Source organism: Podarcis cretensis (assembly GCF_951804945.1).
Source record: "Podarcis cretensis genome assembly, chromosome: 16".
Taxonomy (NCBI): Eukaryota; Metazoa; Chordata; class Lepidosauria; order Squamata; family Lacertidae; genus Podarcis; species Podarcis cretensis.
In genome coordinates this window covers 4,207,359-4,234,220 of record NC_137186.1, presented here as the reverse complement: position 1 = coordinate 4,234,220, position 26,862 = coordinate 4,207,359, and the positions used below count along the sequence as shown (strand labels likewise).

Below are 26,862 nucleotides of genomic sequence, written 5' to 3'. Positions count from 1 at the left end.
CCCAGATGTTGCGCCCGGTGCGGCCGGGGCCCCCTACACCTCCCACGCTACGCCACTGGTCCTCAAACATCTGGAGGGCAGCGCATTGGCAAAGGCTGGATGTAAGCTGTTTGCAGTTAGGCTCTCCTTTGCAAATCAAAACCTCTCTGGTTTGCTGTGCTGCCAGAATTGTGGTTTTCTGCAAAAAGAGCACATTCCTGACGTGAAGCTGGTGACTCAAGTAATATCTTTTCATTTAAGATCACCCACCTCCTGGTTTTCCTTCCTTCCTACCTAAACTTTTTAAAAAAAGATTTAATTCAGTTTTGCATACTTAAGCTTGATTTCAGGGGCAGGAGACATTCTTTTCAGCCCACAGGGGCCAGATCCCCTCATAGGGAACCTTTCGGGGGCCACATGCAGTGGAAGGCAGGACCAGATGCAGTGGTGGGCAGGGCTGGGAACATAAGTAGATGGAGTCATGGATCTTACTTTTACCATGCATGGCTATATTTTAAAAATGCAAAACTCAGAGATTTCTACACCACCACCCCTCTCTCCATCTTCCATCCAGGTATGCAAGAAACAGTCTAATCATTCAAGGATGCCTTCCAGTCATGGGAAAGCACTCATAGGATCATATACTCATGGAATTGTAGAGTTGGAAGGGCCTCCCAAGGGTCATCTAGAGCCTCCTCCAATGCAGGGTCTCCAGGAGATTGAGGGTGGGGTGTGGCCTGGGGTGAGGGGTGTGGCCTCAGGAGAGTCCTGAGACCGCATGCGGCCCCCAAGCCCAAGGATCCCACCCCTATGGGGTATTCATTCATTCATTTGTTTTCTAATTTCTGTGTATTGTGTGCTGCCCTCTCCCAAAGCATCCATGGCGCCAACACAACATAAACCCCAAGCAGCCATTGTGATCAAGAAAAGCAGTCTGAATTCTGAAATCAAATTCTCATTAGCCTGGCTTCCACTTCATTTGCTTGGGAGCCAGAACATTTTGTGTTGCTAGATGTGACTCTTGCCTTCTCTTTGTCATGTGGGGCCTTACGAATCTCCAGTTGGAAATTCCCTGTTATTCATACATATACACACATGCACAAGCATTGACTTATGGCAATTTTTAGCAAATCAAAGTGAGCTCAAGGTCAACTGCTCATCGCATTCCTGCTGCTGTAGGTTTTGGTGCCCTGTGCCTGCCCAACCCAGAATTTGGAAGGGATGGGGCTGGGAAATAACAAAACCAGCTCCAAATCAACCCCCAAATCTCCTTTTCAAAGCCAGCAGGAGAAACAGCCTTGATTGAGATTCTACTCTTTTATCTCTGCAGCTCTGAACACTCTGAACAATCGAAGGCAGCTTGCAGAAATATTCGAGAAGGAAAATGCAAGATAGATCCTCACAATGCTGCTATGCTAAATGGTAGAAACTCAAATAAAGGTGTGTGGGTTGTGTCGTATGAGGCCATGATACTCTGGGGCAAGCAAGCCTTATTTCATTTCTTTATTCTTATGTTTATATCCCGTCTTTCCTCCAAGGAGCTGGAGGCTGGGTCTGTGGCTCTTTCTCCCTCTCCCCATTTCATCCTTACAACAACCCTGCGAAGTAGGCTAGACTGTGAGACTGGCCCATGGTCACCCAGTAAGAGCTTTGTGGCTGAGTGGGGAGTTGAACCCTGGATTTCTCAGGTCCCCCCAGCCTAACACTCTAACCAAGGCACCACACTGGCTCTGAGGGACTGCATATCAAAGATTTGCATTGGGTCAAAACAAGCCCAAACAGATGTTTTACCTCTTCCCCCTGCCCACCCACCACTCCCCAGCTGCTTGAGCATAATTTTTTCCAAATGGTATGTTCTCAAAACATCCCCCCCCCCAATTCCATGAAAAATGAACACAATCTTGGGAAACAGGGTTGCTTTGACGCCTTGCTATATCTTATTAAGAACATAAGAACATAAGACTAGCCTGCTGGATCAGGCCAATGCCCCATCTTGTCCAGAATCCTGTTCTCACAGTGACCAACCCAATTCTTATGGGAAACCCACTAGCAGGACCTGAGCACAAGACCACCGTCTCCCTTCCTGTGGTTTCCAGCAAGTGGTATTCAGAAGTATTGCTGCCTCCAACTATGGAAGCAGAGCAGAGCCATCATGACTAGCAGCCATCAGAAGTCTTCTCCTCCGTTAATTTTATCTTCTATGCTGTTTAACACCTACATGAAACCACTGAATGGGGTTATCCAGAGTTTTGGAGCACATTGTCAGCAAAATGCTGATGACACTCAGCTCTGCTTGTCATTTACATCTGCAGGCGAAGCTGTGGATGTGCTGAACCCATGTCTTGCCTCAGTGCTGAACTGGATGAGAGCCAACAAACTGGGGTTCAATTTTATTGTACTATTTTATTGTTGTTAGCCACCCTGAGCCCGGCTTTGGCTGGGGAGGACGGGATATAAATAAAAATTATTATTATTATTATTATTATTATTAGACAGAGGCACTTTTGGTGGGTGACACACTCCCTCTGAAGGAGTAGGGATGCAGCTTGGGGGTTCTTCTGGATCCATTGCTGTCACCTGAGACTCAGGCGGCCTCAGTGACACCGAGTTCCTTCCATCAGCTTGGGTTGATGGCCCAGTTGCGCCCCTATCTACTCCAGTAACCTACTAAACGTGTTATACGTGGGGCTGCCTCTGAAGACGGTTCAGAAATGTCGGCTGGTACAGAATTCAGTGGCCAGGTTGTTCACCGTAGCAAGATGGTTTGAGCATATTACAACGATCCGAGCCTGACTACACTGGTAGCCAATTAGTTTCCAGGCCCAACTCAAAATGCTGGTGTTGACCAATAAAGTCTGAAACGGCTTGGGACCGCGATAACTCTAAGTGGACCACCTCTCCCCATATGAACCTACCCAGACCCTGTGATCATCATCGGAGGCCCTCCTCTATGAGAGATCTGGAAGGTGGAAACATGAGAACAGGCCTTTTCTACAGTGGCTACCCTTTTGTGAAATGCTCTCCCCAGGGAGGCTCACCTGGCACCTTCATTACATATCTTTAGGCACCATGCAGAATCATTTCACTTCAACCAGGCATTTGGCTGATTAAACATTCTATAGCTTTTAAAATGTGTTTCTGGGAGGGGGCGTTCTCGGTCTGTTTTTGTTTTTGTTTTATTATGTATTTTGTATTCTTATTTTGTATTTTGTTGTTCTGAACTGCCCTGAGATCTTCAGATGAAGGGAGGTATACAAATTAATTAAACAGCAATAATAAATATATAATAATAATAATTTGTCTAATCTTCTTTAAAAGCAATCTAGGTTGGCGACCATCATTGCCTCCTAAGTTTCACAGTTTAACTATATGCTGCATGAAGAAGGACTTTCTACTGTTCCTTTTGCAAAATGGGGTTTGTGTTATTAGCGAAGCTAGTTTAACGTTTTGAAAGTACCTAGCAAATTTGTTACTTATTCTTTATTAGGTTACAGCTAACTAAGCTCTACTCGGAGTAGATCCATATCCCTCTGCTCTGAGCAGGAGTAGCACTGGATTGGACACTGTTTTTCCCACCCACTTCCCGTCAGAGCTGAAGTTCCGCCTGAGCCAGCTGGAAAAGTGATGTGATCTTTGCCAAAGGATCATGTGAGGAAGTTGATCCTCTTCCCGCAACCAGGCCTCCCCACTCCCAGCCCCCCTCGTTCTCTTACCACGGGTCAGTCTGCAAACCTGAGTAAACTTTGCCTGAGACAAACAGCCCAGATTTTCCACCGCCTGGCTAGACTTCCTCAAAACCAGCTCAGCATAAAGCCAAGCAGCCCGCGGGCATTTGTCCACTCAGTTGCAATCTTTGGGTATTTTAAAGAGCAACTTCTGCCCTGCAGACCTGCCCTTCCAAGAGAACTTCGGTGGCTAAGTTTTAACTCAGGTAAGGACAGCTGTAGATGGGAGGGGGTGACTGGTCTACCAATTTTGGTTTCTGCCTTTTTCAGTCTTTTGCATCATTTCATGATTATTGTTATTTTTTAAATGCATTTTAGCATGTATTTCAACTGATAAACATATTTTTGCATGCATTTTTTTGCCTAATATACACATAGTTTGCAGGGAATTTAACATAATACATTTGATTGTAGTTTTCACTAAACTGCATTTTTATTCATATGAATTCTTATACTCGTTTGGGAGATTGGGGTTGCATATCATAGAATCATAAAGGACTGTGAGGATTATCTAGTCCAGCCTGCTGCAGTGCAGGAATATGCAGCTGTCCCTTACAGAGACTGAACCTGCAAACTGGGCATTGTCCACACCATGCTCTAACCGACTGAGCTATCCGGCATCAGAAAACTGCACTGCAAAATCTGGAGAGCGGTCAGTTTTGAAGGATGGCTGTGTTTCAGTTTACGTGTTGTTTTGAGAGAAGCACAAATGATGTGGGTTTGCATTGAAACATGGGCCAAATCAAAGATGTCTCCTCCATCAACTAGACGACCCTTCTAGGGTGGGAAGTGGGTGGGGAAAACTCTATGATCCTATGATCTATGATCCCTTCATCCCTTATCAAGGCTCAAACCTTCCTTAAGGCTCAAACCTCCCATCAACCCTAACCAATGTGGCCGATGGTCAGCGATGGTAATCTAGACCTGCATCATCTGGAAGGCAACATGTTGGCCATCACTGCTACAGCCTTGCGGTGGTTTGTCAGTCATCTAAATCAGGCATGTAATGGGGGGACCTTTGGTCCTCCGCAGATTTTGCTGAGAGACTCCTCCCTGGCAACCTGGAGATCTGTTGCCAGCCAAGGACCCAGTGGCCCAACTCAGGATAAGGCAGCTGCTTCTTATGTTCCTCTTTAAATCAGCCCTTTCTTCAGAACCATGAGGACTAGAATCTTACTTTATTTTGGGGGGTGGTAGGAATAAATATCCCATTTAGAGGCCCAGTCCTATCTCTGGGAAGGGCTGTGAAAGGCTCCTGTCTGAAGCCCTGAACCTACAGGGTTCCACTGAGATTTAGCTTGCCCCAGTTTTTCGATTTATTTTTTTTTACTCCCTATGGAGCTGAACAAAGGTAACCAGATCTTGGTTTTGCTGAAAGCAATGACGTACGGCGCTGTTTAGAGTATTAATGGGAACCAGCTGTGGCGCTGCACGTGACTCTTTTATCTTCCTAGTCCTTTCAAAGGACGGGTTTTGGGGAGAGAGAGGGGGGAAGGGGCTGTAGAAGACAGAAAAATAACTTGTTTTCAGCAGAAGTGCCATCCAGGTAGGTTTTGGGAGCAAGCAGTCCAGGGCCCCACCCGGCAGAATGAGGGGGGACCCCAAACTTACCAAGACCAGCTCACTTTTTGAACTCAGCAAACTTTACCAATCTAAAGAGCTGGCCTTTCCTCCAAAGAGCTCAGGACAAGCATACATGGTTTTACCCAGTCAACACCCCTCCTCGTGTTATACCTTACAATGACCCAGTGAGGTCAGTAAGATTGGCAGATGAGGACTGGCCAGAGGTCCCACTCTAAACTTCCTGGGTGGCTGGCTGGGTTTGATCCTGTGCATCCTTACTCCCAATTCAGATCCAGCATCCATTAAAAGCGTGTGGCTTCCTGCAAAGGATCCTGGGAACAGATGTTTGTTCCAGGTGCTGGGAATTGCAGCACTGTGAGGGCTACGCTCCAGTCGGCAGGATTATTTGGGGGAAGCCATGTGCTTTAAAGGGACGGTGTGTATGTGACCTGATGCTTTCCTCCCTTCCTCATCCTTGCCCTCCTTTCTCCCATTCCAGGATGTTGTGGACCACCTTCATACTAGCTGCCCTGTTGCCAATAGCCAAGGCTACTGATGGCTCTCCTGATGGAATGCTGGACTCTCAGTGGGAACTCTGGAAGAAAACCCACAGGAAGGAATATAATGGCAAGGTAGGGGGACTGGGCAGCAAGGCAGGAAGGGGCATTGGCCCTAGCTGGTTCTGGAAATCCTCCTCAAATCTTTGCGGAACAACTCTAGTGGTTGCAAGATGGGCTGCTTTTTGTGCAGCATTGCGAGGAACAAAGATCTACCTCTCTGCTAGCAACAATTTGTTCACGCAGAGGGAATACCTGAAATTGTGCCCTTTGCACACAATAGAAACCGTTTCTGCTCCCTGCAGAACAGCAGGTGGTCAGGAGGGGTCCAAGTGAAACCTGGCTGGGGGGGGGGGGCGCCACCAGGGCTTGTCCTGTACATTAAGATCTTGAACTAACCTTTCGTCTTTTTGTAACCTACAGATGGATGAGGTCTCCCGGAGGCTTATATGGGAGAAGAACCTTAAATACATCAACACCCATAACTTGGAATTTTCTCTGGGAAGGCACACTTTTGAATTGGCTATGAACCACCTGGGAGATATGGTAGGTAGTGCTAGTGGTGGAAATTTGCTGGGGACATCTCTGCAGCGAAATAATCCAAAAGTGAAGATTGGTAACCTTTAACTTGGGTGGGGGGATGGTGGTAACTGCCAATATTTTAGCTGACCAACCCCATGCAAAAGGCTGACTTATTTTTACATCCACCTGCCTCCATTGCTAATCCGGCTTCACTTCTGTTACCCTCCACCACCTCCTTATAAATGTCTCCCTGGCCTCCAGTTTCGGAAAAGCCTAGTAACCTCGGACACCTCTAGAAGTTCTTTTTACAGCACACGTATGACAATTCATGTTTATGATGAATATCCAGGCTGTGACACGTGATCCTAATTTCAATACTATTTGCACCTGCAAGCGTTTGAGGCGGTCACACTGCTTCATTTCCAATCAGTGCGTATCCCTGTAACGTCTTGCTGAATTCCTGTAACTTTTCATACCACTAATGTTCTGGTGTTTGTTTCGGGTTATTTTGTCCCCACACCCTTTGTTGAGCTATCAGCCTGTCTGGGCAACAACAGCATTTGGGGGTAATCCTGTTGCGTACCACTTAAAGACTACAGAGTTAAGCAGAATATAAATAGTTGGAAAAAATGAAGAATGCAACTCACAGAGTACAAATGCATCCATCCACTTTTGCTCGCTCACTGTTTTTCCTTCTCCAGACCAGTGAAGAAGTTGTTCAGAAGATGACGGGGCTCAAAGTCCCTTCCTCACGCAAACAAACCAACGACACCCTCTACATCCCAGACTGGGAAAAGCGGGTTCCTGACGAAATGGACTACAGAAAGAAAGGCTATGTTACTCCAATCAAGAATCAGGTGAAAATCCTCATCTCTTTTTTCTGTTTACAGCTTCTTGCTGGGTGGGCCTTAAGTCATCCCTGCATGGCTTGTGATGCTGTCTGCTCCTTCCCTTTGGCCCAAGGATCCTACTTTAGACAAAAGGAGGGCCTTCTTCACTCACACACACACACACACACACACACTGCACAGCATAGTCAAACTCTTGAATTTGCTCCCACAAGAGGTAGTGATAGCCACCAACCTGCATGGCTTTAAAGGAGGATTAGACAAATTCACAGAGGATAATTTTTTTAGCTATTGTGTGCGGGTGGTTGTGTCTTTATGCTCCTTCAGAACCACGCCGGGCTCTTTCGGGAGGAAAGACACAAATAATAAGCATAAATAATAATAGCTGTTATCCTGTTTGGGGAGCCATGATAATGACTCCCAAACGATAAAGATAATAAAGAAGAATTGTGTTTCGGGAGCCATGGTAATGACAATAAAGAGTAATTCTGTTTGGGGAGCAATACTAATGATAATTAAGAAGAATTGTGTTTTGAGAGCCGTGGTAATAATAGATGCTAATTCTGTTTTTGGGAGCCATGGACTAATCCAATCATACTGTATACCCAATGCAGAGATGCAGAAGACTTATTCACCCTGGAGCACAAGCAAGGCCAAATAGCACACCGTTTTGGGGAAAGGCTGTTTTGATCACAACCGCTTCTCGTTTTGAGTTTATTCCCCCTTCTTTCTTGGCAGGGCCAGTGTGGGTCCTGCTGGGCTTTCAGCTCCGTGGGCGCCTTGGAGGGGCAGCTCAAGAGGAAGACTGGCAAGCTGCTTAACCTCAGCCCACAGAACCTGGTGGACTGCGTCACCGACAATGACGGCTGCGGGGGCGGCTACATGACCCATGCCTTTGAATACGTGAAGGAGAACCGAGGCATTGATTCGGACGATTCCTACCCATATATCGGCCAGGTAATGGGAAACCTGAGCTCCAAACCAAAACTCTACTGCTCCTCTGCACAATCTGCCATGCTCTGTATTCACCCTCTCCTGTTCATCCACCTTGCAGGATGAAAACTGTATGTATAACCCAACTGGTAAAGCTGCCAAGTGCCGTGGTTACAGGGAGATCCCTGAGGGGGACGAGAAGGCCCTGAAAAGAGCTGTTGCCCGGATAGGCCCCATCGCTGTGGGCATCGATGCCAGCCTGGCCTCCTTCCAGTTCTACAGCCGAGGTAAGAGAGGACGGACTACTGCAGCAAAATGGGAAACAAGAATGCATAGATTGGGGGAAAGTCAGCATAAACGTCCAATGATTCATGGCAGTTACATAGAGAAAGGCATCATATTTGGGAAAATGGCATGCCAAACTATATAAGGCAAAATATTACACACTTTTTAAAAAACAATTAACTGCATTTATAAGGAGCTCAAGGCAGCATCTACATAGTTCTCCCTCTCCTCATTTTACCCCCACAACAACCTTGTGGCTGAGGGGGATGCTTAACCCTAGACTTCCTTGTCCTAGTATGACACTCAAAGCTTAACAACAACACTGTGTGGTAGGTTAGGCTGAGAGGCAGTGACCAGCCCAAAGTCACACCCAGGGACCACCATGTGGCCAAGTGGAAGGATTTGAACCCTGGTCTTTTCCAGGTCCTAGTCCAACAGTTCAACCACCAGACTGGAGAAATGCACGGTACAATTTTGGCATTTTTCTGCAAGGTGAACTTTTTAATTTTAAAACACATACACTATGCAGGAAAGATCTGCAGTAGCTGAATTTAAGACTGGAAAAAGGAGGCACTAAAACCGACTAATTTGTCCATCCCGTTTTGAGAACCACAGACAGAGTTTGCGATAGGCTAAACTGAGTCACACCCTGCCCCTTCTGGTTTCCTTAGGTGTGTATTACGACGAGCAATGCGATGCCGACAACATAAACCATGCTGTCCTGGCCGTGGGCTATGGGACTCAGAAAGGCACCAAGCACTGGATTGTTAAAAACAGGTACATATCTGAAGTTTTCTAAAAGTATCTCCAAGAATGGTGGGTTTGGGGAGCTCTAATAGGTGGCTAAGAGACTTTAACTGCGAGGCTGGAAGGAAGACAAACATCCACCATCTATCAGCCAGTGGCCTGAATATCCCCTTGCCCTTTCTATATTTAGACTTGTGGTTTGTTAAGGACTTGCTGGGAATTGTAACTCTGAGAGGGGTAAACTACAGTACCCAGAATCCTTTGGGTGAAAGAATGTGCTTCAAATGTGCTTTAAAGATACAGCGTGTACAGAGCCTCAGTATAAGGCAGATTCCTATGTTTCTTCGACAGTCAGAGGCAGATGCTTGTGGCTTTCCAAAAGGAATCTGGGTGGCCACTGTGAGAACAGGTTGCTGGACTAGATGGGCTCCCAGTGGCTTGATCCAGCTTTTTTGATATCATAGAATAAAAAAATTGGAGTTGGAAGGTACCCCAAGGTTCATTTAGTCCAACCCCTTGCAGTGCAGGGATCACAGCTAGTTCATACATCATGACAGATGGCCTCCCAACCTCTTTTTAAAAACCTCCAAGGAAGGAGAGTCCTCCACCACCTTTCGTGGGAGTCTGTTCCGCTGTCAAACAGTTCTTACTGTCAGAAAGTTATTCCTGATGTGGAAGCCCTTTAGAAATTTGAAGATGGTTATCCTGTCTCCTCTCAACCAGGCTAAACATAACCAACTCCCTCAGCCGTTCCTCATAAGACTTGGTTTCCAGAAGATCAGCCCTCCTCTGGACATGTTTCAGCTTGCCAGGTCCAGAGGCAGGCAGTCTAGATTCCAAGGTTCTTGGGGGCCTTCGGTCGCTGTGAACACAGCGTGTTGGACTAGATGGGCCCCTGATAGGCCTGATCCAGCACCCGGCTTCTTTCGTACTCATGGGCAACTCCTGCACATGAAAATTGCATCTCTACACTCCTGACGTTACTGGTCACCACCGCTTTAAGTAGAAGCAGGAAATGAATAGATACCCAGAGCAGATGAAACAAAACAGAAGTGACATCTCACCTGCCTGGTTAGCTGAATTTTCTAATGTGTTGGCTGACAGAGAATGTTCATCCACGTTCTTACTCTTTCTCTCTCTCTCTCTCTCTCTCTCTCTCTTTTTCTCTCCCTCTCCTCCCTATAGCTGGGGGGAAGATTGGGGCAACAAGGGCTACATCCTGATGGCCCGGAATATGGACAACGCCTGCGGGATTGCCAACCTGGCCAGCTTCCCAAAGATGTGACCAGTCCATGCATGCACTGCCACACCAGAAGTGGCCCTCGTGTCAGCAAATGGCTGGCTTCCTGAGCTGACATTAAGGAGCACAAACAAGGGACTTCCGTGAAAGCTGTTTTGCTGCAATGATATAGGCAGTTGTCTGTGACAGAATATTAAAAAGCTTTCTTTCATTTTCATTTTTTTTAAACACAAAATGTCTCTTGGTTCTTCCTCTGCAAGAAAAATGGGAAACTTGCTAATATTAGGAACACATTCTCTCTCTACCTCAACTTCAATGCCAATACAAAATCCAGCATAGATTAATGCAGATCTTTTTATTGAGCTGATTCTTGGATCCCAGAATGAAAATTTTCCCAACGCGAAAGAGCCAGGGTCTCTACACTTGGGTATTCCTCTCTTATCCAGGCAAGTGAGAAGCATTTTCAGAGTGTAAGGACACATCCCAGCAGGGCTACAACCTACAAGGGGAGGATGCAAAGCAGGGGCTGATGAGGGGTGTGTGACTTGGTCTTGAGGGCCAGATAGAGAGGGCTGAAGGGCCGCATTTGCTCACTGCATCGGAGCCTGAGGTTCCACATGCCTGGTGTGTGCAAATCAGGGCATCAGAACATCTTCAAGCAGAGAAAGCAGGAAGGAACACACAGAGTAGATCACTCAAGCAAGTGAGCCAAGCCACATCCTCCATGAATGACCAGTCCTGGTGAGGTGGAGCCCACAGTCAGGAGGGTGCAAGATCCAGCAGGTGTGCTAGGTCATATTTTGGGTATGAAGCAGCCCAGCAAGGTCCAGCAATCAAGTGAACAAAGGTGGTCAAGGACAGAATTTTAAGGGACTCAGAGAAAGCCCTAGGAGCAGGCGACTTGCTCAAAGCAAGTCTCAACGAGTCCCTTATATACTCCATGAATGCTTTTTGTGTGCATTATCTGCTTTGGCGAGCAGGGCTAGGGGGAGTGTGAGGCCTGGAGGTGAAGAGGTGGTGCTTCAATGAAATCCTGAAGTGGGCAGCAGTCTCTTGGGGAGGGAGTGGGGGAGTGGTCTCAGGTTGACTGTGCTGGTCCCGGGGGGAAGGTTACCGTTGGCGTAGTCAAAGTCCGGTCCTGGGTCAATAGCCTGGAAACAGTTCCGAAGGAGCGGGGCGAGGTCCGAAGCAGGAAGCCGGGCGGGGACAGGAACTCTGGAGGAACAGGGCTGAATGCTGGCCGAAACAGCTCTTCATCGACGTTGCTCCCGCAACTTGGGACCGGGCTGACTGGCCTTTATCTTCTCTGAGGCCAGGGGCGGTCCCGGCCCCCAGGAGACCCGCCTCTCCTGGCCTTAAGGCGAGCACTCCTCCTGGGAGAAACCAGTTCCCTCCGTCTCTCTGCCCTGAGCCTCTGCAGTTCAGGAGAGGCTGAAGGGTTACTGGGCCCAGGGGGAGACTCACCTGCAGGCACTGAGTCCTCAACCACCTCTGGAGCCAGAGTGGATTCACCTGGTGCCTGCTCCTGAGGATCCGGCACAGGTGCAGGCGCTTCAGAATCAAGGCCCTGCCCCAATTCAGTCGGCCCTGGAGGCGGGGACTCCTGTGCAGGCTGGGATTCCTCTGGTTCAGCCTCTGAATTGGAATCCCAGGCCATCACATTGACTCAGTTGCTGCCACTGACTTTCTATGTCTGGATTGCTGCTACAGCTATAAGTTGGGATCATAATGACAAAGAGGAATTGGGGTCCAGTCCATCTAGCATCCTATTTCCAATTCAGGTCAGCCAAGTACCCCTGGGAAGCCCCCAAAACAGGGCACAAAGGGACTAGCTGTCACCTGCCATCTGCCTGGTATTCAGGGGTCTAGTGCATCTGGACTTGGAGGCCTGATTTCAGTCTTGGCAATTGGCCATGGATTTCCATGAATTTGCTCAACCTTTTGGATTTTTGAAAAAGCCATGTGAAACACTGGCCACCAACCATGGTGGGGTGGGGGGATTTCCCAAAACTAGCAATGCCTTGTGTCAAAGAGTTTTCTTTTGTTCTGGATTTACTAGCAATTAGCTCAGTAGCAGAGCTTCTGCTTTGCATGCAGAAGGTCCAATCCCCGGCATCTCTAGGTGGGGCCAGGGAAATGTCCCACCTGAAACCCCAGAAAGCTATTGCCTGTCACTGAAGACAATGCTGAGCTTGTGGGACAAACTGCCTGACTCAGCATAAGGCAACTTTCTCAGTTCCTATTCAAACTGGCCGTTTCTTCAAAACCGTGAGGTGGTTGTTTTTAAAGGAAGGGCTGTAGCTCCGTGATAGAACATCAGCTTTTCATGCAGAAGGTTCCATATTCAAATCCTTAGGGCTGCGCTCCTAAGTGAGATTCAAGTACCAGTCCTGAACATGAGTGGGAAACGAGCATGCCATCCTGTCCTTCGCTGCAGAGAGCAAAACTTCTAGACTTGGTCCAACTTGGCCTGGCTTTTTGAAATGTTTATTTATTTATTTTTTTAAAAAAAATTCTATACCACTATGCCATTTAAAAAGAAATCAAAGAGATTCACAGCAATGAAACATGAAACCATAAAATAATTTTTTGTTTTGTTTTTAAAAAAAGAGTTAAAAACAGGCATCAATTAACCATTGTACAATGGCATATTCTTAATTTCCTGCAGAGGCCTGGCAGAATAGAAAAGTTTTCAGCACGTGTTTAAAAATTGGCACACAGACACCCTGGTTTCTTCTTGTTGTCAAATGAGCCTTGCCCACTTGGGGGATGACTAACAACATTCCTGCAGATGATCTCGGCGATTGAACTGGGATATATAAGCGTTCAGGTGGTCCCTGAGGTTTCCTGGACCTGAATTGTTCAGGCCTTTGCAAGTTAAAACAAGGACTTTGAACCTTCTGCAAGGGTGCAGAAAGCATCAGTGAGCTCAGGAAGAGAAAACTGGCAGCAGCTGGGTCAAGTTTTGGTTCTCCTTTCTGGTGATTACAGGAAAGTCACCAGCTGAATTTTGTTGAGTGCAGTGACTTGGGCCGCTTTCAACTCAAGAGTCAGGCCCCAGTGCATACGTGTGGGCGAAAGAGGACCTTTCGCTGTGGCAAGTGTCAAAAACCACTTGTTCCCTCAGCCCAGCTGCTTCTTGTACAGCAAAGCCAAATTCTTACAGTCTCTGGGTTTGACATGAGCCAGCTCCCTCCATGCCACACTAAAGTTAAACCAGTTTATATTTTCATGGCCCACCGAATTCTAGGGACTCCTTCCTGCTTCAGGTTTTTGAGAGGGCCTAGAGATCTTTTATGGGACACGGGTGGTGCTGTGGGTTAAACCACAGAGCCTAGGACTTGCTGATCGGAAGGTTGGCGGTTCGAATCCCCGCGACGGGGTGAGCTCCCCTTGCTCGGTCCCTGCTCCTGCCAACCTAGCAGTTCAAAAGCACGTCAAAGTGCAAGTAGATAAATAGGTACCGCTCCGGCGGGAAGGTAAATGGCGTTTCCGTGTGCTGCTCTGGTTCGCCAGAAGCGGCTTAGTCATGCTGGCCACATGACCCGGAAGCTGTACGCCAGCTCCCTCGGCCAATAAAGCGAGATGAGCGCCGCAACCCCAGAGTCGGCCACGACTGGACCTAAAGTCAGGGGTCCTTTAGAGATCTTTTATAAAGGCTTCTCCACATTCCAGCAAAGTCAATTGACTCCTTGCCTGACCTCCTGATTGGTTTCTTGAGCTGTGATTCCTGCACTGCAGGAGATTGGACAAGATGACCATTAGGGGTACCTTCCGACTCTATCATTCTGTGATTATAGGCTTGGGAAGCCTGGCTGGATCAGGCCAAAGTGGGTATATGTTACTCAGAATCCTGCTTCTCACAATGGCCGGTCAGATGCCTCCAGAAAGCTTACCAGTGTGGCTGGATGCCAACAACCTTCTCTTACTGTCTCTCCCCAGCAACTGGCATTCAATAGTAGGCTGCCTCTAGACCTGGAGGCTTCACATAGCCATCATGACTCACAACTTCTGAGAGACGTCTGCATCCTAAATTTGTGCCATCTGTTTACATCACCAATATCAAACTAGAAGAAGGAAGGCCAAGGAAGAATCATGGCTCAGTGGAAGAGCGCGTGGTTTGCAAGCAAAGGTTTTGGGTTCGATCCTTGATGCCTCCAGAAAGGGCTGGGAAAACACCTCATCTGAAACCCTGGGGAGCTGCTGCCAGTCAGTGTTGACAGCACTGAGCTAGATGTGCCAAAGGTCTTATTCAGTATAAGGCAGCTTCCTCTGCTCCTAACAGATTGACTCAGGGAGGACAGATCTGTTACTGGTTACTTGTACAGTACTAGTAACTTTACTTGTTTTACTTGGATTAGGGATGGGGGAAGAATTTGGATTGGGTCACATTTTTCGGTGAGCTCCCCAGGTCACACTTCCCAAACTTAGTACACAAACTGAGATGCACCTGTCTTTCAAAATCTGCCCATCTCCAAATTTTGCAGTGCAGTTCTCCAATCAAAACTGTGTGCATTAGGGAAAAGTATCTGCCTACAAATTCAAATATTAGTAGGAAATGACCAACAATGCATTGTATTATGGAAAATTGTATTTTAAAAAATGTACGGTATGTATTAAGAAAAATGCTGACAGATATTAGTGAGGACTTTAAAAAAAACCCATTGCAATTGATGCACAAATAATTGTAAACTAAATTCAGTACAGGAAAAAAGGAGAGACGCCGAGAGGAACTGAAATTGACAGATTCATCCATTTCTAATCTGGCTTGATCCAGATCATATATCCTTCAATGTGTTTCGCAACTAGTTTAAATCTTAATAATATAGACACACATCCAGCGGGGGAAAGCAGCCCAGGTACTGGTTGTGTGAGCACAATCTGTGTAGAGAGAGATGCAGATGCAGAAAATAGATGCAGGGCATCCTGTGAAGTGGGGAACCAAGCTAAACTTTCCTTGTTTCATAATCTCCTAGCAAGCCTGAAGATGTAACAAATCAATTCACAGTCATCTTGCATGCTCAGATTGCTCACCATTGTAATGAAAGCAAGGCATTTCCGTTATTGGGGTGGGGAGGCTCATGTGACATTGAGAATAAGAAATCGAAAGTAGCCTTTTTATCAACAGCATGCGGGTGAAGCAGGAGCAGTGTTGTTGAAAGGTTCAGCCAGAGAAACAACATAAGAAAGGGGCTCCTGGAACAGGAAGGTTTCTTACACTCTAAAGAAGAGGTCAAGAGAGAACACCCAGCCTCAGCCTGCTGAAAGGCATTCAGGTAGGTATTTATAAGGAGAGACTTGGAGAAAGAGATTTTTTTCTCGCCTTTACTGATCTCTTTCGGAGCAATTGAGGAAGTAACTTTATTTTTTCTTTTAGAAAAGGGTGTAGGTCCATAAGAGGGGAGGGGACCCTCCAAAAGGCTGAGATACACACACACACACACACACACACACACACACACACACACACACATTCACTAAGGGGTTTAGAAATGCTTTTAAATAAGTAAAATAGGGGTAACTTTTATTAGGATCAACAACAAAAAAACAACCCATAAACTGTGGCCAGCTTTTAGGCACTGCAGAACTCTTTATTGGGCAAAATGTTCTGGAAAGGGGAAGACTATTCAGGTGAGGTAGGTAACAAAAGGAAAGTTGGAAAAGGCTAGAGGTTGTTGTTAATTTTATTTGGTACCTGCCCTTTGCCCTAAGATCCTATGGTTTCTCACAGCAATTTAAAATACAACAATTTATAGCATATTAATATTTGAGGAATAGGGTGGGTCCTAAAATATACACATAGCCACGAGGGCTGGATATAGACTGAGCTTACAATGAAGACTGCAAGCTATGTTTCTCCCAGGTGCTGAAATACCAGATTAAGAACATAAGAATGGCATCCCAATCTCCAAGTGGTGAGTGATTCCAGGGGTTCCAGGTGCTTGCCCAGGATTCACCTCACCCTGGAAGCCACCTGTCTTATTGCCATGACACCAACAACCCCGTACTTACCAGCTTTCTGTGTCTGCCTCAGCAGGATGGAACTGTGGGCGTGTGTTTTCCTGGCATTTGCTGCTGCTGCTTCATCATCTGCATACTGGGAGAAGGACCCCACACTCAACAGGCACTGGGAGCTTTGGAAGAAAAAGTATGGCAAAACATACAAAAATGAGGTATGGGCACAAGCTGTCGGCATTGGAGCTTGGGTGTAGAAATTCCAGTACACCTTGGAAGCCGAACGCCTTGCCAGTAGAACGTTTTGGCTCCCGAATGTTGCAAACCCGGAAGTGATTGTTCCCGTTTGTGAACATTCTTTGGAACCCGAACGTCCGTTGCAGCTTCTGATTGGCTGCAGGAGCTTCCTGCAGCCAATCGGAAGCCGCGCCTTGGTTCCCGAACGTTTTGTAAGTCTAACAGACTTCCAGAATGGATTCTGCTCGACTTCTGAGGACCACTGTAGTTGTAAGCCCCACCAGTTCTAGGAGCAAGCAAGTAGCAGGAAATCAAGAGGTGTCAGAGGGTTGTCTCCAATGCTAGTTCTACTCAGGGCAGACCCACTGAAAAAGCAATGAACCTAAGTTTGTCATGTCCATTAATGAGTCTGAGTAGGACCAGCACTGGATACAACACAGAGATGGATGCCATCAAGGGCTAATTTAGAACTGCTATCCAGAGCCTTCTGAGGACTGAGTCTGAGGAAGATGCTTCAGCAGTTGTGGCCCTACAGGTGGGTAGAGTGAGGCAGTTACCTCCGGTAGCAGACAAAGAGGTGGTGATGGTGAGAAGCTGCTGCAAGGTGGTGGGAGGACACAGCTGTGTGTGCCACACAACCCACCTAAGATAGCCTGCTGCTGTCAGTGTGATAAAGACTATGCAAGTCCAGGTGGCCTCTGTACATGGGGTGTAGTGAGGGAACCATCTTGTCCGTCTCCAGACAGGAAAATGTGCTTAGCATAACCAAGTCTGGGTCAAATGACTGAGCCCACACAGAAGGCTTTGAAAGCCTTGAGACAGAATAATAATTCCAGGGGTATCAGGCCAGGTCTACAGCAAGGCCAAGTAGTCAAGGCAACTGGAGTGAGAGCCAAGATAGTCCTAATGCAAAGGCAGCCCGGTCTGATAATGGAGTAAGGGAGGCAGACTTGGGGCCCTTGAAATGTTGCTAGACCCCAGTTCTCACCAGCTCCAGCTGCTAATATGGGGGGGGGAGGCACTTGAGTTCCCCATTCCTGTCCTAGAGAATACAAGCAGACACTAAGTAAATATAACAGTTCTTTGATCAGTTAGAAAACTGAAGCAGAGGTCAATAAACAGCACATATCACAATAATAAGTATAAACTTCTGCAACATCCTCCACCATGGGCTGGCTGTGGGCAGAAACCAACAGACCCAAAGGACCGATTCTGTTTGTACAGATAGTAATCAACAACTCTGATGTAGTGGGATACTTAGGACTCATCCATACTTACCTTTTGCCCTGTGCTTTTTTAGGCACAGGTCCACACTTTCCTATTACCTAGTCTGTGTCTGAGCGTTTTCCCTCACCTGCCACTGTTTTCCCCAGGAAAACCCCATCTTTAATGCTGAATCAGAGCAAATGGTAATTTGGGCTTTCTGTGGATTGACGTTTGTTGATTCAGCACTAAGTGTAGATGTGACCTTAGTTGCAGGCATTGGGATAAGTTTGGGTTGTTCATATAGATATGGCAGTATTGACCCAAACTTTAAATTGAAGGGTGAAAACAGTCTTATGTTAGTTTAATAATAAATACGTTTTGGTATGCTTTAATTATTGATAGTTTGCCTTATGACAACCTTAAAATGTTATTATCTTCACATAATCAAGCTCAAACTGAGTGATTTGTGTGATTGCCGTGTTATGCTTTGAAATGATGTAGCATTTGGTTCTTATTGGAATGATGTATCAATCAGCATTTTTGTTTTTCTGTCATGTGAGCCACTTCCAGCACATCTATATGAAAAAGTTGCATATAAATTTATAAAATAGCAATGGTAATAATAATAGATAATTTTCCCTTCATAAACAATGTGAGCTTCTGCATTTTTCTTTTTTTTTAAGAAAGAGGAAGGTGGTCGACGTATGACTTGGGAAAGGAATCTGCAGTTTATCATGTTGCATAACCTCGAACATTCGCTGGGGTTACATTCCTATGAACTTGGCATGAATCATCTGGGAGATATGGTTAGTAAACGAATGTTTAACATGATTGATGGGTATGTTGGTAATTCTGTCATATTAGAATATGCCACTGCTTGAAACCAAATAACTGGAACTGGTTGAATCAACTTCCTGCTGGGATTGAGGAAAACTACAGCAATAAAATTTTGAGAGAGGTGGAAAATTTTCATTTCATTTCTAGGGTTTCTCCTAAACATTACTTTTTAAATGTGAAATAGGGGAGGGGAGTCCAATTCATACGTAGATTTCAGTATTAACATTTTCATCTTACTGAAGGACGGTGCTTTAGCTGTGTTACAGAGCTAGCACTGAGTAGTGGTGGGTTGGATTTAATGAACTTCAAAATCCCGTCCAACTGTGAAATATAGTATGACAGCAAAATTCTGCATATTACTAAGGATGGAGGAGAAATGCAATTCAGTATGCATTTAAGGGTGAATCTATGAAATTCACACCTTCTGAAATAATATGCTAACTAAAACAGCTATCCTCCAAAATCTGCATTTATGCAAATGTTGTCATATAGTTCTCCAACTAAACAATGTTTACAAAAATGCATATATCAGGGGTAAAATGTACTGAGAAAGGAAGATGTGAATGAAAATAACACCAGAGAAATTGTTTGCAAAAATATGTACTGTAGTAAACAAAGCATATAAAAATGTGTTTATTAGGAGGAATTTGATCTAAAATGCTAATGAATTTTTATGAGGATTTAAAAAATAAATAAATCACAAATTGCTTGCAAAATGTGGAGAACTGAATTTAATATTGGAAAAATGAGAAACTAAGAGAACCAAAATTGACAGGTCCTTCTATCCCTAGTCCTTACCCACCTGAGGGAATGAACCCTTTACAGAAAGAATGTGACTGATTCTTGCTTTTTATTAAGTGCATCTATGTTCCTTTTTGCATCTTATTGAAATCCATGAAAGTTTCTATGCCATAATAAAATTGGTAGTCTTTAAGTTTCCACAAGGTTGCTTTTGCTTCATGAAGCTATCACCTAACACAGCAATATCTCTGGAATATGTTCCTTCATGTAGACCAGCGAGGAGGTGACTGCTATGTTGACTGGGTTGAAAGTTCCTGACTCACGCATGCACAATTCAACATATTATGTGCGAAGTCTGGGAGTCCACCCCAACACTGTAGACTGGAGGCAGAAAGGGTGTGTCACAAATGTTAAGAACCAGGTAAGAGAGAATCTTTCGGCATTTCTCTCTCTCTCTTTTTTTAAATAATATTTATTGAAATTTTAGAAGTTACAAAAAGAAAAAAGAAAGATTAGACATAACAATATAACAAAATACAAAAACACAAACAAAAACACTACATAAAACATTGAATCAACAAAGTAAAACAAAAAGAATTAAAAACACTTCCAATATTTCTAATCTTAACTTTCATGCACTTGTTTCATTGACTTCCTCACGCCTCCCTTTTTGTATTCCACTTCAATTAATTATTTCAGCAAGTCCTTTCCATCTTCATCTATTTTCTGTCTTATAATTAATTTTAACATATTCTGTCTAACATTCTGCCAAAGCCACCTAGCTTCATTCCACCTTTTTTCTAAAGCTCCTTAACTTTACAGTATTTCTGTAAATAATCTTTAAATTTTTTCCAATCTTCTTCCACTGACTCTTCTCCCTGGTCTCGGATTCTGCCAGTCATTTCCGCCAGTTCCATATAGTCCATCAACTTCATCTGCCATTCTTCCCGGGTGGGTAAATCATCTTTCGGCATTTCCAGATCATCACTGTCTTTGGGTGGGATTCAACCACACCTCAGCAAATTCAAATTGTGCAATTAAAGCTGATTGTGAGAACTTGCACAACAACCAGCTTCCAGAAAAATCAGACTTTTTGCAATAAGGAAAGTGATTGGCAAGTGCACTGGAAAGTGTGGGGAAATGCCTGCTACAATGTTGTCTAATCTCGCCACAAGCAAATGAGAAGGAAGGCTCAATGAACGGGTCATCTGGAACTTAGCAATTTCTTCCTTTGAAACTGATTCTCTCCATTTTAGGGTTCATGTGGTGCATGCTGGGCCTTTAGTGCTGTTGGGGCCCTGGAAGGCCAGCTAAAACTCAAAACAGGGAAACTGGTGTCTCTCAGTGCACAAAACCTCGTTGACTGCTCCAGTAAGTATGGAAACCATGGGTGCAATGGAGGCTACATGGAGGCTGCCTTCCAGTATATCATAGACAACAAAGGCATTGATTCGGAAGCTTCCTACCCATATGAAGCCAAGGTTTGTATCATTTAATTTAGATTGAATGTAAACATAAAACACTACAGAGTGCATCTGCAGATTTATTTCAGAATATATCCTGTCATGATTGCTAGCAATGCATTAGAGACTGTCGCAAATAAATTACATTTATTGTACTTACATACAAAGACGTACCTCTTCTAAGATGATATTTGCTTATTGTATGCATGCATCATCTGAAACAAAGTTGTTCTTTTTTCTTCTTCAGGAACATGGTTGCCTTCACCTGAATATTTATGTAAATTAAAACCAGTGCCTTAGTTACCAAATCACCTAAAATTATTTGACTTATTTAACGAAGATATAGATTAGATATATCTAATATCGTTATAACATTAAACAGGTCAGCGTAGATCCAGCCCTGGTGTCAGCAGTAGTCACTACTGCACACCTTTTAAAAACCTGCTACCCACAAGGCGGGCCCCTTTGATCTGATCCAGCTTCAGAATTCTTCTTAAGATCTTATACTGTTAGAGAAACCCATGGAGGCCAAAGAAGCAACTTTATCTTCTTTTTCTTTCAGAATGGAACGTGTCACTACGACCCCTCTGCACGAGCTGCTACCTGCTCTAAATATGTTACTCTCCCATATGGAGATGAAGCTGCCCTGATGGATGCCGTAGCCAATGTTGGCCCTGTATCGGTCGGTATAGATGCAAGTCTAATGTCATTCTTCCTATTTAAGCGAGGTGAGTTCTACCGTGCTTCCCTGCAAATATACTCTGGATAGACTCATTGGAAATCAAGGGACACAGAGAATTCTGACGGAATAGGAGCACAAATAGCCAGCTGTTCACTTACTTATTTGTTTCATGTCTGGAGTGGAAATCCATCCAGTAAATACAAACAGTATTAGCTGTTGTTGTTTTCAGTCTGTGAACAATATATACAGTAATCAATGACTCTCTCTTCTCCACACACACCCCATTTTTATTATATTTTGTTTCCACGGAAATGAATGGCCTTCACATTTACAAGTAAAGTCACTTTTTTTGGAAGCCGAACTGCAGTGGAACCGAAACAGCACTGCATAAGATGAACATGGGTGGGCACCAAAATCATTGCTTTCTTTCGTGCCCATCAAAACTAGCTTAAGTCCACTAATTTCAATGGGTCTACTCTGAGTATGACTTAGTTGGATTCAACCCTCTTTGGCATGCAAAGAAGCAGACTCTTTTGCTATCCCAGTGAGGTCAACCATTTTGTGCAGGCAAGTTGTTCAGACAGGGCTGGTTGTGTGTGTCTGCATGCATGCACAGAGATTAACGGTCTTCTGAAAGCCGCAATTTTACCTTTCCTTCAAGAAATTATTCAATTGGGTGTGATCCTTGGCAATTCCTTGCTGTTCTCTCCATAGATACTTTTCAAGCTTTCCACAACCTTGACCCATTTTTAACCCCAAACAGCAATGCAGGACCCACTAAGAACAAATAAATTATGCCTTGTATTATTCTCACGTTTATTGTTGGCCTATCTAGAACTATTCTTCCCTCTCTCTTGCTTTTGTGTACCAATCTCCTTTTCTCTCCAGTGCTGATGTGACCTACATTTAGTTGGTCCTGAACCCCACCAACTGAATACCAATAGGCTACATAACTTCCCAGGACATTACTAACATTTTCTCAAAACTCTCCCTTACCAAAACATCAATGCCAAACGTGGTATTGAGTTAGGTTACTACTCTAGTGTTATTACTTCCTCGCCTCCACCAATTAATATCACATTATGATTTTACCTTTGCATCTTTGATACCTGCTTCCCCCAACGTTGTTTGCAGAAGGGCTGTAGCGTAACAGTACAGCACCTGCTTTGTACGCAAAAGGTTCCAGGTGCAATCTCTGGTGTCTGCAGGTAGGACTGGGACAGACCCCTGCCTGAAGCCCTGGAAAGCTGCTGCCAGTCAGTCTAGATAATACTAAGCTGGATGGACCAATGGTCTGAATTGTTATGAGGCAGCAAAGGCTGGCCCTGCTATTTGGCAGAGTGATGCAGGTGCCAAGGGCAACAGCAACTCCCACTATTTCCTCTAGGTTTTCTGACTTAGCCTGCTCTGTGCCCACAAGGCTAGCCTGACACTATAGTGGAAGATGTTAACACTGCTGAGGTAAGATTCAGCTAACAACCTGATCAGATTCTGTACATGGGATCAATGGGTGTCATCTCTTCCTTCTCATTTGGCAGCCCTGAAGGCAGCTTCCTGGATCCTCTTGGTGGAATATAGCACATTTTGTTGACCCTAAACTAGGAGGGCTATTTTTCAATAGCAACTTTCATTTGCTTCAGTTTCAAAAATGTACCATATGCTCATACACACCTGAAAGTGATTCTTTATCCTTTTTATGTAGGTGTATATGATGATCCAAAGTGTTCTCAGCATATAAATCATGGAGTCGTCGTAATTGGATATGGAACAGAAGAAGGCAAAGAATATTGGCTTGTGAAGAATAGGTAAGGATACCCTTTAGGGAACCAACTGCTAAGCCAGCATTGTATATCAGTGAGTCCACTGCCCATCCATTTTGAGACACTTTAGTCTAAAACAGGCTTCCTCAAACTTGGCCCTCCAGATGTTTTGAGACTACAACTAATCCAGAATGCGGCAGCTAGACTGGTGACTGGGGGCAGCCACCGAGACCACATAACACCGGTCTTGAAAGACCTACATTGGCTCCCAGGACGTTTCTGAGCACAAATCAAAGTGTTGGTGCTGACTTTGAAAGCCCTAAATGGCCTTGGTCCAGTAGACCTGAAGGAGCGTCTCCACCCCCATCGTTCTGCCCGGACACGGAGGTCCAACGCCAACGGCCCTCTGGCGGTTCCCTCACTGCAAGAAGCAAAGCTACAGGGAACCAGGCAGAGGGCCTTCTCGGTGGTGGCGCCCGCCCTGTGAAACGCCCTCCTGTCAGATGTCAAAGGGATAAACAACTACCTGACATTCAGAAGACAAACTTGAGGGAAGTTTTTAGTGTGTGACATTTTAATGTATTTTTAAACTTTGTTGGAGGCTGCCCAGAGTGGCTGGGGAAACCCAGCCAGATGGGCGGGGTACAAATAATAAAGGTAAAGGTAAAGGTACCCCTGCCGGTATGCGCCAGTCGTGTCCGACTCTAGGGTTGTGCGCTCATCTCACTTAAGAGGCCGGGAGCCAACGCTGTCCGCAGACACTTCCGGGTCACGTGGCCAGCGTGACGAAGCTGCTCTGGCGAGCCAGCACCAGCGCAGCACACGGAAACGCCGTTTACCTTCCCGCTATAAAGCGGTACCTATTTATCTACAGTGGTGCCTCGCAAGACGAAATTAATCCGTTCCGTGAGGCTCTTTGTATAGCGTTTTTTTCATCTTGCGAAGCAAGCCCATTGACAGCTTAGCGGATTAGCGCTATTAGCCGCTTTTAGCGATCAGCTGTTAAGCGGCTTAGCGGCTTAGGAAAAGGGGGGGGGGGGAGGGGGGGAAACCCGCAGGAACTCGCAAGACATTTTTGTCTTGCGAAGCAAGCCCATAGGGAAATTCGTTTTGCGAAGCGCCTCCAAAACGGAAAACCCTTTCGTCTAGCGGGTTTTCCGTCTTGTGAGGCATTCGTCTTGCGGGGCACCACTGTACTTGCACTTAGGGGTGCTTTCGAACTGCTAGGTGGGCAGGAGCTGGGACCGAAAGACGGGAGCTCACCCCGCCGCGGGGATTCGAACCGCCAACCATACGATTGGCAAGTCCTAGGCACTGAGGTTTTACCCACAGCGCCACCCGCGTCCCTCTTACAAATAATAAATAATAATTATTATTATTACAATTCCCATCATCCCTGACCACGGGTGCTGCTAGCTAGGGATCATGGGAGTTGTAGCCCAAAAACATCTGGAGGGCCGAGTTTGAGGAAGCCTGGGCTAAAGCATTGTTCTTCAACCTTGGGTGTTCAGTTGTTGTCAGGACTCAGTGTTTAGCTAATGGGAGTTTTAGTCCAGCAACATTTTGGGGCCCAAGTTTGGCCCATGTTACTGGAAGCATCCGTAACATGAGATAGTAATGCTACATAATTATTTTTAGTTCCTTACTGAGAATCGTAAGACCCTTGAAAAGCCCCTTGTTCACAATGAAAGTGTTAATTATTCTCCTAATGTCTCATTCTCTGTTATTTCAACAGCTGGGGTCTAAATTTTGGCGATGAAGGATTCATTAAAATTGCAAGGAATCATGGGAATCGCTGTGGCATTGCCAGCCAGTGCTCCTATCCACTAATCTAGAGAGGATTTCCAGCTCACAGTGGATTGTTCATCACTGAAAGAACAGCCCATTAGGCAACTAATCTTTAGAGTTTTTAAAAAATCAAACTGCTCTGTTTTAAGAAGAGTGATTGGTCTCCAAAGGCAAGGTCTTCTTGTCAGCTCCACCTGGTAGATCTGAGACAAGCAGCCAAAATGATGATTTATCCTGGTTTATGTTGGTATTTGCTGAGCATCCCTTGGGCGCTGTGGGGCTTAATCAGTTAATAATGTAATGTCTGTAGTCCTGCTCTGAACAGCCCAAGCTTTATGTAATTGCCGGATAGTATCACTGTTACAACCTCAAGGTATGTTGGAATAAAAGCTGTGTCAGGTAAACACAGAAACAAACAAAAACCTTCTGTGGCTCCAGAAATGGCAAGCAAGCCACTTTACAATGATGGATGGGGAATCCTTTTGTCAGCCCGAGGGTCACATTTCCTTCTGCATAACCATTAAAGGCCGTATACCAGTAGTGAGCACTGGCAAGAGACAAAAGTGGACAGGGCAACACATGCAAATGTTACCTTTGCACAGTAGACTACAGTTTCTACACTTACATTTCTCCATCCTCCATCCAAATAATCAAGAGGCATTTTTTCTGTTCAAAGACACATTTGCAGCCAGGCAAAAACACCCGAAGTGCAAAAACAGGGCCAATGCATGAGTGTGGCCTGAGGAAAGTTCTGAGGCCCAGAAAAAGGGTTATGGACTACTTCTGGAGACAATACAATAATACTAATAATTGATGATGACTTGTTTTTGATATGGGTTAAGGCCACTTTAGTTGGAACCATCTTGGTGGAAAAGGCAAAAATGTGGATTTATTACATAATTCTGGAGTGGGTGAATAAAATGCCAACTCAGCAGGAAAGGGTGGTGATGATGGTGATGGTGATGATGATTTTGGTGGCATGCAAACAACCTTTCAACCTGGTTGGAATTTACAGTGAGTGAGTGGAGAAAAAAGGCAGGAAAGATTCCAGGATTTTCCAGTGCCAGATTTGAGGTTTTTTTGGGATTGAAGTGTGCCACAGGGGCCGGATTAAATCGACCAGCAGGCAAAAGTGGGTGGGACAGCACATGAATGAATGAATTTATTAATACGGTCACAGACCAGCGTCGACAGCACATGTAAATATTACTTTTGCAGAATAGACTTAATAGTGTCTACACTTAACACCTCTCTATCCTCCATCCATGGGACGCAGGTGGCGCTGTGGGTTAAAGCCTCAGCGCCTAGGGCTTGCCGATCGAAAGGTCGGCGGTTCGAATCCCTGCGGCGGGGTGCGCTCCCGCTGCTCGGTCCCAGCGCCTGCCAACCTAGCAGTTCGAAAGCACCTCCGGGTGCAAGTAGATAAATAGGAACCGCTTACCAGCGGGAAGGTAAACGGCGTTTCCGTGTGCGGCTCTGGCTCGCCAGAGCAGCGATGTCACGCTGGCCACGTGACCCGGAAGTGTCTCCGGACAGCGCTGGCCCCTGGCCTCTTAAGTGAGATGGGCGCACAACCCCAGAGTCTGTCAAGACTGGCCCGTACGGGCAGGGGTACCTTTACCTTTACCTTTACCTTTATCCTCCATCCAGGTAAGGAAGAGGCATTATTGCTGTTCAAAGACACATTTCCAGAAGCAAAAACACCCAAGGTGCAAAAACAGGGCTATTGAGTGTATGTGGCCTGGGGAAAGTTCTGAGGGCCAGATAGAGAGACTTGAAGGGCCACACCCCTAG

The 26,862-nt window shown here is 45.5% G+C and overlaps 2 protein-coding genes and 1 long non-coding RNA gene across 6 annotated transcripts; 2 read left to right on the top strand and 1 right to left on the bottom strand.

Moving 5' to 3' along the window:
* Positions 1–58: 58 nt before the first annotated feature.
* Positions 59–23,265, bottom strand: LOC307205823. 2 transcript variants are annotated; one of them, XR_013834082.1, is made up of 5 exons: positions 23,192–23,265; positions 20,999–21,103; positions 16,412–16,533; positions 6,994–7,163; positions 59–178 (listed from the first exon to the last, which is right to left on the bottom strand). It is a non-coding gene; the product is annotated as an uncharacterized lncRNA (long non-coding RNA). The 2 variants fall into 2 exon arrangements; XR_013834083.1 differs by lacking the exons at positions 59–178; positions 6,994–7,163 and adding exons at positions 8,330–8,432; positions 15,434–15,620.
* On the top strand, positions 3,725–10,634 carry CTSK (cathepsin K). 2 transcript variants are annotated; one of them, XM_079958359.1, is made up of 8 exons: positions 3,725–3,910; positions 5,767–5,899; positions 6,248–6,370; positions 7,048–7,203; positions 7,933–8,151; positions 8,249–8,414; positions 9,084–9,189; positions 10,345–10,634. In XM_079958359.1, exons 2-8 carry the CDS (start codon positions 5,768–5,770, stop codon positions 10,442–10,444), a joined length of 1,002 nt encoding a protein of 333 aa, XP_079814485.1. In that variant the 5' UTR covers positions 3,725–3,910; position 5,767; the 3' UTR covers positions 10,445–10,634. The 2 variants fall into 2 exon arrangements, with proteins under 2 accessions (XP_079814485.1, XP_079814486.1); XM_079958360.1 differs by lacking the exon at positions 3,725–3,910 and adding an exon at positions 5,002–5,250.
* Positions 15,532–25,490, top strand: CTSS (cathepsin S). 2 transcript variants are annotated; one of them, XM_079958362.1, is made up of 8 exons: positions 15,532–15,675; positions 16,437–16,572; positions 18,481–18,603; positions 19,647–19,796; positions 20,632–20,856; positions 21,401–21,566; positions 23,223–23,325; positions 25,016–25,490. In XM_079958362.1, the coding sequence occupies exons 2-8, from the start codon at positions 16,438–16,440 to the stop codon at positions 25,113–25,115; spliced, it is 1,002 nt and encodes a 333-aa protein (XP_079814488.1). In that variant the 5' UTR covers positions 15,532–15,675; position 16,437; the 3' UTR covers positions 25,116–25,490. The 2 variants fall into 2 exon arrangements, with proteins under 2 accessions (XP_079814488.1, XP_079814487.1); XM_079958361.1 differs by having other exon boundaries at positions 15,533–15,675; positions 16,434–16,572.
* Positions 25,491–26,862: the final 1,372 nt, after the last annotated feature.